The sequence below is a fragment of the Berghia stephanieae genome, chromosome 8 (genome assembly GCF_034508935.2).
Source record: "Berghia stephanieae isolate SIO BIC M18660-M18661 chromosome 8, UCSD_Bste_1.3, whole genome shotgun sequence".
NCBI classification, from domain to species: domain Eukaryota; kingdom Metazoa; phylum Mollusca; class Gastropoda; order Nudibranchia; family Aeolidiidae; genus Berghia; species Berghia stephanieae.
This window is the reverse complement of record NC_088367.1, coordinates 19,743,762-19,758,316: the sequence shown is the minus strand read 5'-3', so window position 1 is coordinate 19,758,316 and position 14,555 is coordinate 19,743,762. Positions and strand designations below refer to the sequence as shown.

Sequence of the window (14,555 nt, the reverse complement as noted above, 5' to 3'; positions counted from 1 at the left end):
TTAGATCAACTGCTACAGTGTTCGAATACAGGATTTTATAAGAATTAAATATTTACCAACAAAATCGATTATTAGGTGAACTCCCCGCTTTTCTGCTCTTCACAAAAGCATTGCTTAATTCAGTAGTGGTTGGGCTGTATGTTTTAAAGTGATTATTATTATTATTATAATTATTATTATTATTATTATTATTATTATTATTATTATTATTAGTAGTAGTAGTAGTAGTAGTAGTAGTAGTAGTAGTAGTAGTAGTAGTAGTAGTAGTAGTAGTAGTAGTAGTAAATATTAAAATCTCATTTATTCTTATTTATAAATGAATTATCCCCTTGCAAAAAAAAAGTACCCAATTTTATATTTTGTAAAATTTATAAGAGTTCAAAATGTGTGTTATTTTTATTATATTTTATGGGGTTTTTTTTTGGCCAATTCACTTCACACTGCATGGCCATGATTATGTAACATATTAACACACAAGACCAGAAAATAGGTTTAATCCCCGGTATCAACAGATTGATGAATTCATCAATTTTTTTTCTCTTTGGTGGTGTATGATGTTTTTTTTCTGAAACAGTATTGTTTTTAAAAAAACATCTTAAAACATTTCTTTTTAATTTGTGGTTTACCAGCGATCACTTAGGTGAGATGCTAAGTCAAGAGGTCACTACTCTCCATCTCTTTACTGGTGCTCTGGTATGGCACGGGCCTCCAGTCAGTGAAGCGAGTAATCTAATTGGTCTGATAAATAATGGCCTAGTCAAGCAACAACTATCTTAAATGTAAAAAACTATCACTTATAGTTAGGATTGAAATCCCCCTCATACAGTAGAGTAAATATCATAGATACCATCAATATTATTCTGTCTCGGGATGACAACAAAGTAGACCCATATTTTCTCTACATTGATCTTTTAAATCAAAACATTTCTGAAATCCCTACAACAGCAATCAGACGTTGAAGTTTAGTATTATTCACTCTATTATATAGTACAAACTGTCTGCTTTCTGTTGCACTAATGTTAATCCAGTTCAACAAATATGTAAAAAGTGTAGGGGTGGGGTATCAAATTTCACTGGGGATATCCAGCAGTCTATGAGATGTCTAGATAATCATGGGTGATGAATGTGGACAAGTTACACAATGTAAACAATGTTGTAATCATTTTCTGGACTTCCCATTGATTGTGGAACACTTAACAACACCAATTCTAGAGTTTTCTCTTTACAAGTTCCTACAAATACAGTAAAGGAGTGAGAAGTTATACTGTATATATGTCCTACTATTATTATTATTATTATTATTATTATTATTATTATTATTATTATTATTATTATTATTATTATTATTATTATTATTATTATTATTATTATTCATTTTGAAATTTATGCCAACAGCATGCAATTAGTTTTTATCACACTTTAATTAGCCACCTTATCACTGTATATTTCCAATTATGAACCATCACTTTATAAATACCCCAGATTTTTATATCTCTTCACAGTTTGTCTTTACAGCTGTCCTTGACAAAGTGGAAGAAAGTATTGCGTTGGATGATATAAACGTAAGATTTTCAATTAAAGATATTTTGAACCACATTTTATGCTTATTTGAATTAGAACAGCTTTTGATCGGTTCTCTTTGACAGTTAAATGAGATCACTAAGTTGATTTATAGTTATCGTTGCCATGTTATCCTATATTTTGCAACTTTTGCAAGTTTTGTGAGATGATATTGTATGAAAAGTGTTATGAACATGTTTATCATTATCATTATAATTATAATTATTATCATTATCATCATCATCATCATCACCATCATCATCAAAACAGCCACCACTACTATTATTCAAGTTTTAATTGTAAATCTTTAGACTTGGATAACGTTCTGTAATAGTCAAAATTTTCAAAAGCAATTTTTTTAAAGTTCGTAAAGCAGTCCTTTAAAGCCATTAGGCCCATAGAACCAGAGTTTATCCAAGTTTCTATAGCTTAAAATGGACAATAGCAATTGCTTGCTACCTTTTGGAAAGGACGTTAGTCTATTGCAAAGTACTTTCTACCAGATCTAACACACCTAACTATCCAATCACTGCTGAGTGAAAAAAAAATCTCAACTTCACCTGGGATTGATCTCGGACCCTTTGCATATGAAGCAAGTGCTCTACCATCTGATCTATTTGGGAAAACATTTTAGGTCACATTTCAATTTTTTTTAATGTTCTAATTTTAGGGATATCATAAATCAAAAATAAAGCCAGAAAGGACACTCTTAAGGGGTATTTGACTTATGAACAAATGTTGAGCAGCATGTTGGACCCAACAGCAGAGGATTTCATTGCTGGAAACCAAAAGATTGAGTCCACTTTGTCAGAGGCTGCAGCTACTGGCTCCAATACTTCATAGATAGAAGTTTTCTGGATGGCATGGTGGAGGTTTCTGCTTCTCTAGCCAGTTCTTTGTAGTCCGACAGGGTTGAGTTGGCAAACGGAGATCGAATCATTTCTGGTAATAAGTGCAGAAAAATGTTCTTAACATGAAAACAAGGCTTGTGGTCACCGAGTAAGGTTAGCATTTCATCCATCACTTCAGACGGTTGTTGGACACCCATTGTTTTGTGTGGCTCTTTCTGTTTTGTTGATCCCAAAGGCTTTGGTGAGATACTTTTTAATAGTTGCATACCTCATAAGTTTGAGAGGAGGTGGTGAAAGGACTGAGAGAGCCCTTGCTGCTGTAAATGCATCTAGTGAAGCAACAACATAATATTTCATGTCATCACACTTTACTACTCTCAGCTCAAATTGGGTCTCACTCTGAGCAAACCATGCTATGAGACACAGCGTCCAGAACGTAGGCAACGTAAGACTGACTGCTTCAACAGACACCATGTTGCGGTCACCAATGATGAGTAAAGTGGATAAAAGAAGTGTTAAAGGTTGAAATTGGCTTTATTTTCATACTTGTTTACTTTTTTGCGTTCTGTTTCTTTCTTAGTTCACCATTTGCTCTCCTCTCTCGAAACCTCAAAAAGTCAACCACAATTAAAAGTAACTCTAAAAGACAAAACACACAGCACCACACAATCTTTTTGGTATGTAGAGATTTTACAATTCCTTAAAATGTATTGGTGTAGAATGTTTGTTTTTATTATTTTATCAGGTATTAGATCAACCTTGCCACGAGTTGATAAACTGTGACTTTACAACCCAGTCTGACTTATGTGGATGGCAGAATGAGAAATCAAATTTAATTTCATGGAGACAAGACAAGCATAAAGATGGAGGTTTGTTGTCTATTGGCGAATCTTTTTAAAATTCTAAATATTTATTTTATTTAGTTAGTTACTGATTTTATCTATTTATTCACTTTTTATGTGTGGATGTAGTCTGCTGCCCCAAGGTAGATCGGTGCAGCTGCCAAAAATGAGGATTTAAAAAATTGTGTTTAAATTCTTACCCTTATATATCTACTGATAACTAGTCAGCAACTCAAAAAGTGTTTTTCTACCAGTTAGACCCAAATAAAGATATTTATTTTCCATGCATCTCAATTTATTAAGGGTAAAAGAGTTCCTTCTCCTTAAGGTAACAGAGCTGTCTGTGTTTTCTATCACCTATATTTGTTGTTCCTTTTCTATGTGCTTTGGTTCTTGAATCGGAATGATATGAATTGGATTTGACCAGACTCTGTGAGAGAAAATTTAATTTGCTTGAGGTAAACAGGAAGAATGGTTGCAACAAACAAAGTGATACACTCAATCCTGGGTGCTACTTTTCTGGATTATCCCAGAATTCCGTGATAGGAGATTACATACACTGAGAAGGGCATGTCGGGTTATGCCTCCAATCCAGACACAGGCATATAAAAGTTAAGTGAGGATTCTTGATCCAGGCTGAAGTATTTAAAAGTGAACCAAGGATTCTTCAATTCATGGCCCATTGAATTTTTATATATATGTTTTTAATTCTGAGAAATAAGGTAATTGGATAAAATCTGTAAAAAGGAAAACATGTTTTGGGGAGAAAATAGAAAAAGAAAAAAAAATTCAATCTGAATGCGATTTGATTTACTGTGATCTAGTTGTAAACTTGCCAGGTTCTGCAGCAATGATTTGCACGTGTTGTATTTTTTTTTATCCAATCCAACTGTAAGATCTGGTCTCTTTTGTTGTCACCATGCTCTTTGTAGTGGCACCCATGACCAATATTCAATTTATAGATACTATGGTGCAATAAAATTATTGGCTGTGAAAAAAAAGAGATGATGCAAAGGACTGATTCTTTTAGATAATCCAAGACATAATCTACTTCCAGGAACAGAAGACCATGATGTTGTCTTGATAACATCAAAATTAAACCCAAACTCAAAAGAATGTATTGAGAGGAAATTTATTACAAGTATACTCTAAACTCAAATGACGATCAAATATGAAAGGACGTTAAACATAAATTCAAAATAGTCATTGACAACCATGTATGAACAAAAACTACAACAAGAGCATTTCAACAACCATGATTCAATACAGAGGCAAAAAGATTAACGAGCAAAAAGAAAAGGTGGTTTAAAATGAAGACATCTTGTAATTCTGAAAAAAATGCATATACATAAAAAAAAAAAGAATACCAAGCTTGTAGAAAAATTCATTCGGCCACCTCTATATTATCTTTTACAATTACAAACAAAACAAAAAAATACCCTGGTTGTTCATTAAAAGAAAAATCCAAGGACTGACAGATATTCCTGACATAAAAGATAATGGTTAACTAATACAAGACCAAAGAGAAAAAGCCGATATATATTAAACGACCAATTAACTTTTGTACTTTTAATTCATCACATATAATTATCTATAATATATCTGACAATTTAAAGTTTTCTGAAATGAATAGAATGACTATAAGCCAATAGGGACTTTAAACTTCTAGTCAACTTGAATAATCTGCAAGCCTAGATGAATTCAATCCCGTTGATCATAGTTGATTTACATCTCCGTCACTGACTTTAAGCAAATGTATTTCATTACAAGCACCAGCCACATTTTTTTTTACAATCTTAATCTTAATTATACATTTGTTACTCAACAGTATAACAATTTTATGTCTCTTATTTTTGGGTTAAGAAAACCATTTTATCAGATAAACTTAAAACCTTATTTCATTAGGTCAATAAGCTTTGTCTAAATTTCCAATTATATTGTATGTACCTGCATTATTTAAAAAAAAACAACACATCTCTTCTCCATTACCACTCCCACCACCACGACAATATCATTCATTCATCATCATCATCATTATCACCACCACTACCACAACCACATTATACTGATTTTATTTTTGTTATCAATGCATACTAAATGCTTACTAAGCTGTACAAAATTGTAATCTAATAATTGTTCTCCCCCGCCCCTCCAACCCCCCCCCCCCCCCAAAAAAAAAAAAACAAAAAAAAACAGCCACACTTACCATTCCTGCCAACAGAGACAGATCGGGTCTTTTAATAAAGACGTCAATTCTCAGATCACAACTGGTTCCAGTGTTTCCGGTGGCTGATTATTGTCTGACCTTCAAGTATTCACTCTCAGGCAAAGTTGTCCACAATCTTCTTGTCTATTTCAAGGTAATTTATTAAGAATTTTCATGAGGATGGATAGTGTACCTTTGTAGATGGGGAAACGTTTACCTGAAATGTTCCACCATTGCTTCTCTTTTATGCCTATTTATCTTTCATTGAAGAGAAGATGTTTCTGAAACTGACTGAATTTTCTTCATCTTGTTTATCTTGACATGATACCAGCTAGACTCAATGTGTCAGAATTATTATTTTACAGAGAAAAATCTCCTTCAAGTTGTCAACATAAAATGGAGAAATGATATAAAGGGCAAGTCATTTTATATTACGTAAAATAAAATTTTATATGAAGGATTTTTTTTTTAATTGAAAAAAAATAAATAAATGAACGCCCCAATTATCTAACAATTGTAGTTGGTTTAAGAACATAACCTGTGGATTGAAATAATTCAAACATAAGGTATTTAATTCATTAAATGATTTATTGATAAGATAGATCAATGGTATGTTTTGTTAATAATTTAATGAAGTCACTTTAATATCACATCATTCAACTTGATTTTTATTAAAACAGATCAAATTATGTAGAAAATACTAGACTATTGATTCACCAACCTATAAGAAGAGTGTTGATAAAACTGTCTTTCAATTTTTGATCAAAGCTTGATGTTGTAGCTTGTTACATTGACAACATAATCAATAACAAGATAGGCGTCCTTGGGAAACTCACCGGACTCAAGTGCAAATGAATGTCATGGACAGTGACACATCATAATTAAAAAGTGCCAGTATAAAAAGATGCTTAACAAGTGAATTGTAACTTAGAAATGGAAATTTGGTTCCATATGGTTATCTTGGAGAGTAATTAAAGCATTGGGAAGCTTGTCGAGTATGGTAAATAATGTGGTCTTGCACATTATATATATTTATTTATTATTTATTTAAGTACATGCTCGTAAATTCATAATGTTTATTTCCTTGAAAATATAATAATTAACATATTTGATTTTAATTTATTGTCATAATGCTATCAAATGAAATCCTCATGAGGAGCAAAACATTAAAAAATTCTATGTATTTTCTAAGTGTATATATTTGTTAATACACTGCAGGGCGGACATCTCAAAATCACAGAAATCTTGAACATGTCACAATTCCCCTTTTTAGGGGAAAATTCCTCTATTTTTGTAGTATTCACAACACAAAAACCTCGAACACTTTCAGTGGGCAACACGGCGATCTCAAACAAATGGAAATGAAAATTGCCAATGTTCTCGATGTGATGTAAAATGTGCATTTGCCTTGAATGAGTGAGTGAAAGAGAGAGTATGATTATGGAGGGGTTGTGATAAGCATTGACTAGTGTCTTCCACAAATGATGCCTCACTCTAATATTCTAATCCGTATCAGTACCAGTGGGAGATCAGCGAGGCTGTGATGGCCTAAGGCTCTTCCTATTGCAAACATATTAAAATCAAACGAGCAGATTGGGAGTGGGGAGGATGAGGTGAGAGGAGACGCATGAGGGGGATAAGTGAGGGGTGATAGTGGTTAGGTACTGGTTTGTATGTAAAGATGTCGCATTATCAACTATACCATTGCTGGCTTTGTCTTCTTTACATACGCAAAGTAGAGCCTAATTCCACTTCTGAATTAGACAAGACCAAACGCTACACTTTGTTATAATGAGACCTTACCAAACCCACCCTCGTTTACCTCCCTCATATTCTTCTTCATATTGTTTGTAAATTACTCAACATGGACATCTCAAAGACACAGAAATTTAGAACAAATAGGCCCGGTCCTGACTTGTTCAAGATTCTCATGCTGCACTGTACCAATTTATTCTACATTTGAAAGAAAATATTATGTCAAATTTTTGATTGAAATGACTAACGGCCCAGTTGAAATACTGAGAGTATTTAGAACGAATGAAGGAAGAAAGCTATTGATATTGTTTGAATTCAAACCAGACTCAAAGTGGCAGAGAATATCTTGCAAAGAATCTTAAGGCTGGAAAGACTGCAATGTCTGGAACCATATTTGTGTCATCTAGAACGACTCTATACGCTGATTCACTAAGTGTAAGTATATGGAAGGTTATGATAATTTTACTAATATTCTCATTATTTCAAATTGAGTTCTTTTTCTTGTAAACTAACTTAGTTGGGAAAATTATTGTCAGGTTTTTTATTTGTTTGATTTCTGAAAACCTGGTCTGGATGAAATTTCTTTTTTCTTTTTCCGGAGTATCAAAGTCATTCAGCAAATTGTCATTTTCATGCTTATTTTACTATACAAGAACTACTGTCTGCAAATAATTTTAGCTCACTTCCGTGTAACAACTTCTTTGTAGGTTTAGGGAAAAGATAACCTTTTAATCATCTAATTCCTTCTCAAAACACATTTAGAAACACTTGACAAATTTAAATTATAACAAAGTAGTGCAAGAAATAACTTTACTAATACTCTAACAAATAACAGCAATTTATAGAACACAATGATAATAAAAGACCACAAATTGTCATCTGCAGGTACATCAACAACAATAATTATCATAATTGTTTTGTTTTTTTTCACCAGGTTCTCTTTAAGGTTAACTATGGCTATGAGATCTCTGATGGAAAAGTCAAACTTTTCAATGTTGAACTACACAATTCACCGTGTATAGAAGGTATTTTAACATATTAACTAGTTAAAAGTTAATGATGATGTATTTAGGAAATTAAGCAACGGCAGATGGAACCGTGTAATTTAAAGGGGAGTTAGCAAAAATGATGATCGTAATAATGATCATGAGGATGATGTTGGTTATGATACTGATAAGTCATAATGATAATGGAAATGATTTTGATATCATATGGCTTTTGTGCGGCTATGTGGTCTTGTGGTATGACACTCGCTTTCGGATAGGAAGGTCCCGGGTTTGAGCCTCGCGCTCAGCGCATAGTTGTCCTTGGAAAAGGCTCTTTACTCACTTTCTCTCACCGTACTCAGGTGTAAAATGAGTACCTGGCCGTTAACGGCTTTGTTTTGTCCGAAAAATTGTAATATCGCCTAACAGGCGGCATGTCCCGTCCTACATGTTAAATGTTGCTGTTGACCAAGGACCCATTGTAAAGCGCTTTGAGCAGATTTAGTGGATATTGCGCTATATAAACTCAATTTTATTTTTTATTATTTTAGTATCTCAGTGGTTTGTGTCTTGTCTTGTAACAAGAAGTCAATGATCAGATGATTTTTCTATGATTTAGCATACACGATGAAGATCATAAATGATTCTATTGTTAGGAACAGAATTAATTTGCTAGCTGTATGATTTGAGGAGAGGGTTAGGGAGTTGACTATTATATGGTTAGGGGGATAAGAGAAGTGTGGAGGGGAGGGGGTGTAGTTTGCTTATTTCCAAACTAGACTTGCTGAGAACATTTCCGTCGTCTATTTGGATGCAACATGATTTATTAATGTTTTAACTGTTTTTGTGAGTGGCTGAATTGTTCTGCTTAGTATTTGGTTCGTTGTTGAAGCCGTTATATTTTTCTCCGTAAAAAGCAAAAAAAGATTAAAACATGATGTGCTACCAATGGCTGCTCATTCATAAATATGCTCACACAATAAAACCCAGATTATTGCCACATCATAAATTATTGGCTAGGGCTAAAATAACGAATTTACACAAAGGATTAAATGTTCATTTAAAATAAAAATAAATCAATAGCAAATGAAATCAATAAAATACAAACTAGGCAATCATGACATCAAACTTTTAATGTTCCTATGTTTATTGTTTACAATCTTCATTTCTCTTTTATCCCAAATACATTGCTCGTATGGAACAATTTACACATGCTGTTGGAAAGCAATTGAGCAATTGTGAAACATTACAAATATATTTCAGTCTTCTGATATATTGTCTTTAAGTTGCACTTTGAAGATAATTCTCAAATTCAGTTGATTTATATGAACTGGGATGCCCTTTTTCAAGCTAAAGTCGGCAAATCGGCTTTTTGAAATTTTCTATCTGACTGTTTGGAATTGGTGGGTGTAATGTTTTGATTAAAGGAATGACAAGCTGAAGGTTTAGTTTGAAACTCAAAGCAACATGTTTATTTCTTAGTCCGGTAAAAAGTGTTGCGTAACCAGCATACAGTTCCAACGGTAGCAGTCTCAATATAAGGGACTTAACCAAGTTAAATTGTACTTGTTAATATACTCAGTTGCAACCCTTAGTCCATGACATCTCCCTTGTTTTCAAATGAAATAGAAATTTTAAAAATAAAATAAAATTTTTAAAAAATAAAACGGGATAGAGTACATCATAATAATAATAATGATAATAATAATAATAATAATAATAATAATAATAATAATAATAATAATAATAATAATAATAATAATAATAATAATAATAATAATTAGTAGCGATAAGTGTTCTCATTTGGTTGACACACTTTATTGTTCGTTTTGTTCTATACATAGTCATCAAAACGGCTTGGTCTCCTGGTTGTGCGAATTGGGCGAGATTTTGTTTGTTGTTCATTAGGAGTTTTAGTTTGAGCAGTAGGCTCTTTTGAGTTTGAGGCAGATGGGGATTCAATTTGGGGACAGGTCTTTGTAGAGAGGGGAATAGCGATAGTTTTCTGATATTCCTCTGGGGCAACGGCGGAAGAGGCAGGTATTTCTCTGATGTGTTGTCTGTTCCTTCGGAAGTTGGTCCCGTTCGCGTCTTCGATAACATATGATCTGGGATCATTCTGAATTTGGCGCATAACAGTTGCAGGGAGCCATTTATGTGTCTCAGGGTGTAAAACTCGTACAGGTTGTCCTGGGTAGAGGTGTGAGAAAGGGGTTGTGCGGGCGGTCTTGTCGAAATAGAACTTTTGTTGAGCTTGACGTTGTTTCAGGTTGTTGTAGATGTCATCTTGGTTGTGTATAGTATTGGATCTTTGCTTTGATGGGATTGTTGTCTTAATTTGTCGACCCATAAGTAGTTGTGCCGGGCTGCCCAAGGACGGGGTGATGGGCGTGGACCTCCAGTGCAGAAGGGCAATATTGGGATCTGTTTTGGCCTGCATAGCCTTTTTGATAATGTTTTTGACAGTTTGGATTTGTCTCTCAATGAAACCATTTCCTTGTGGTCTGTGGGGGGATGATGTGACGTGTGTGAATTGCCACGAATCTGCGAATTCTTTGTACATTTGACTCGCAAAGTGTGGGCCATTGTCGCTTATAACCTTTTCAGGTATTCCGTATTCGGCAAATATATTTTTTGTGACATTTACTATTGAACTACTAGGTGCGGGTTGAGGAAGTTTTCGGATGATCGGAAATTTTGAGTGATAATCGGCTATGATGAGGTACTGTTGGCTTTTAATCTCAAAAATATCTGTACCAAGGGTACACCAAGGTTGTAGGGGAATGTCATGAGGTTCGAGTGGTTCGGACGTTTGGGCATTTTGATGTTCTTGGCAGATTTGACAGTTATCAATTTTTGCATCAATATCTTTGTGAATGCCTATCCAGTAGACGGTGACGTTTGCAAGAAGTTTAGTTTTTACCTTGCCAAGGTGGGCGGTATGTAGCTGTTGGAGAGTTTCTTGTTTTTGACTGGGTGGAATCATAATGCATTGACCTTTGAGAATAAGACCATTTTCAGCAGACATTTGGTCACGTATGCTCCAGTAGGGACGGAGATCTGATGTCAGTTCTGATTGTTTGTCTGGCCAACCGTTGATGATGCAATCTTTGAGGCCTTGAAGGACAGGGTCCTTTTGTGTTTCTTCTCTGATGATTGTTGAACGATCATTTGACATGTATACTATATCAACCCTCATGTCGAGGTCGATGTTGTTTTGATTATATTTGTTTGGAAGACGACTGAGCCCATCTGCTAGTTTGTTTTCTGATCCGGGTCGATGTGACAATGTGAAGTTGTATCCATTCAGGGAAATAAGCATTCTTTGAAGACGAGGCGGTGCAGCAGTGATTGATTTGTTGACAATCATTTGTAATGGTTTATGATCAGTGATGATTTTGAAAAAACGTCCATAAAGAAAGGTATGGAATCGTTGGACTCCGAATACAATGGCAAGAAGTTCACGTTCGATGCATGCATAGTTTTGCTCCGTTGTTGTTAAACTTTTGCTAGCAAAAGCAATTGGTTTTAGTTGGTTGTTTTCATCAGGTTGGAGTAAGGCTGCACCAATGCCACGAAGGCTGGCGTCACAATGTAGTTCTACTGGTTTGGCAGGATCATAGTATTGAAGGAGGGAGTTTACTGATACTTCACGTTTTAGGTCTTCAAAGGCTTGTTTGTGGTGTCTTTCCCAAAGAAAAATAGAATCTTGTTTTAAAAGATCTCTGAGGGTAGCTGTTATTTGGCTGAAGTCATGTATAAATTTGGATAGGTATGTTGCGAACCCAATAAAGTGTTGTAGTTCTGTTTTTGATGTTGGCTCTGGCATATTTTCTAGGTCTTTGATTTTCAATGGATCTGGTTTAAGCCCATTACTGGTATATATATGTCCGAAAAATGGTACCTCAGACTGTTTGATTTGACATTTGCTCGAATTTAATACAAGGCCTTCTTCATTTGCGATTTCCATGAACTTGATCAGGTTTTTGTCATGCTCTTCTTCTGTCTTTCCATAAACAATGATATCGTCAGCTATCCCGCATGCATTTTGGCATCTTTGTAGTATTCTATCCATTTCCATTTGAAAAATATCTTGGCTTACTGATAAGCCAAAAGGAAGGCGTTGGAAACAGTATCTTCCAAAAGGGGTTTGGAATGTGGTGAGAGGTTGGCTCTCAGGATGAAGTTTTACAGACCAGTATCCAGATTTAGCATCCAACTTTGAAAAGTACTTTGCACCTGCGAACTCGTGATTGAGTTCCTCCACAGTAGGAATTCTATGGTGTGGTCTCAGAAGCGCTCTGTTTAGGTGTTTTGGGTCAAGGCAGGTTCTCAGACTGCCATCTTGTTTTGTTACATAGGTCAATGAGCTTACCCAACTGGTTGGTTCCTCTATTCGACGTATCACTTTTTGTTCACACATATTGTCGAGCTCCAGTTTGATTTTTTCTTTTAGAGCGATGGGGACTTTTCGAGGGGGGTCGATGCGGGCAGGTACATTGGGGTCAATAGTTAGTTTGTGTTCAGTTTTGAACTCGCCGATGCGGTCAAATTGCGATGGGTACAGCGCTTTCAGGTCGTGGATGTTTCTTATTGTAGTGTTTTGTTTTTCGTAGCATGGAGGGGGCAGTGGAGGGTGATGATTTTGAATTCTTCGCAGCTCGGGAGACCGAGTATCGCTGGTCCAGCAACATCTACTATGTAGAATTGGGTGTTTATCCATTTTGATTGTCTGTGCTGGCATGGTATGTTTGTGGTGCCGAAGCACTTGATTTCTGTTCCATTGTAAGCAGTGAGGTTTGTGTTTGTATGTTTTAATGTCCCTGCCACCGGTTTCCCTTTGCTGTCAATGTATTTTGGATACATTTGTCTATAAATTCTGAGAGGTAGTGTGTTTGCCTGTGCTCCTGTGTCTAATTTTAGTTGTAAATCATGGATACCTGGAATATCTGAAAGTTCGATTTGTAGTATTGTGAATGCTTCGTTCCTACCGCGTTGTTTTGTTTTGATTTCGGAAAATGAGAAGGAATGTAGTTGTGAATTCATGTCATCTGTTTCTGATTCTGCACCGGATTCGTCTCTTTCTATTGTGTGCATTTTGTTTTGCGGTTGTCTTCGGTAACTACGTTGTTGTGGGTTAGTTTGTTGTTGATATTTAGTTGTTAGGCAAAGTTTTGCCCAATGTCCAAGTTTTCCACAAGCGCCACATGTCGATTTGGCAGCTGGGCACTGTCCCCTGTTGAAGGGTGATCTCGGCCACAGTTTTTGCAAACCGACCGTTGTACTGGTTTGTTATGGATGGGTCGTTGTGCTGATTTGTTACGTGGTGGATGGATAATATCGATTGATTTCTGGTTCGTGGTTGGATGCTCGATTGCTTTCAGTGCAGTTAGATGTTGTAGGGAAGCTTCGTGCGATCTTCCGAGTTGCAGAGCCTCATCTAAAGTATACGTTTGGGGTTTGGTGAGGAGTTCTTTTTGGAAATCAGCGATAGGTGTTGCCGCAATTATTATCTCGATTAGTCTGTTTTGCAATTCATCGTTTGTAAATTTACATTTGTTTGCGATTTGCTTGGCTCTATTCACAAAATCATCCAACGATTCTTCAGTTTGTTGTCGTAAGGTAGAGAGTTTTAGACGATTGATTCGAAAGTTATCAGCGGGATCGAGCTGTCTTGCAAATCTTTCCCAGATTATCTCTGGGTTTGACTTCTCTTGCTCGGTAAGATTCCAGCTGTTGAATCTGGTGAGACCTTCCTCTCCTGATGCTAGGAGTATTGTTGCCACTTTTTCCTCGTTTTTTGAGCTTGGAATTGATAATGAAGTAAAGCTCCATTCTCTGTTTAAATAGTCTGAAAGCATCTGACAAATTGGGGGCACCCCAGTCCATTGTTGGAGGTTTATCGGCCATGACGAACAATCAGTTGAATGCCGGTTTGAGGATAGAAGTCAGTACTTCTGACTCGGTAGACCACAGGTGAAAAAATGAAAATAAAATGCTTGGTGGGAAAATACTAAAGTCTTAGAAATTTAGAAATACTTATCAAATGGGGAATGAAGATTCGCTGCCACCATGTAATGTTTTGATTAAAGGAATGACAAGCTGAAGGTTTAGTTTGAAACTCAAAGCAACATGTTTATTTCTTAGTCCGGTAAAAAGTGTTGCGTAACCAGCATACAGTTCCAACGGTAGCAGTCTCAATATAAGGGACTTAACCAAGTTAAATTGTACTTGTTAATATACTCAGTTGCAACCCTTAGTCCATGACAGTGGGTTGATTTTTTAAAGGATGAAAGTATTGGTTGTTTAAAGGCAACAGTTAAGGGTAAGCTAGATGGATGTGTATTCTTTTCTA

General features: G+C 35.4%; 1 protein-coding gene across 1 annotated transcript in view; it reads left to right on the top strand.

Moving 5' to 3' along the window:
• LOC144978319 (MAM and LDL-receptor class A domain-containing protein 1-like) overlaps positions 1 to 14,555 on the top strand; it is a 213,693-nt gene that overhangs the window by 128,218 nt on the left and 70,920 nt on the right. The window contains exons 46-50 of the mRNA XM_078924193.1: positions 1,503 to 1,562; positions 3,157 to 3,280; positions 5,450 to 5,613; positions 7,539 to 7,649; positions 8,149 to 8,239. Of these exons, the coding sequence (XP_078780319.1) occupies positions 1,503 to 1,562; positions 3,157 to 3,280; positions 5,450 to 5,613; positions 7,539 to 7,649; positions 8,149 to 8,239 (550 nt within the window). The remainder of the gene's footprint in view (positions 1 to 1,502; positions 1,563 to 3,156; positions 3,281 to 5,449; positions 5,614 to 7,538; positions 7,650 to 8,148; positions 8,240 to 14,555) is intronic.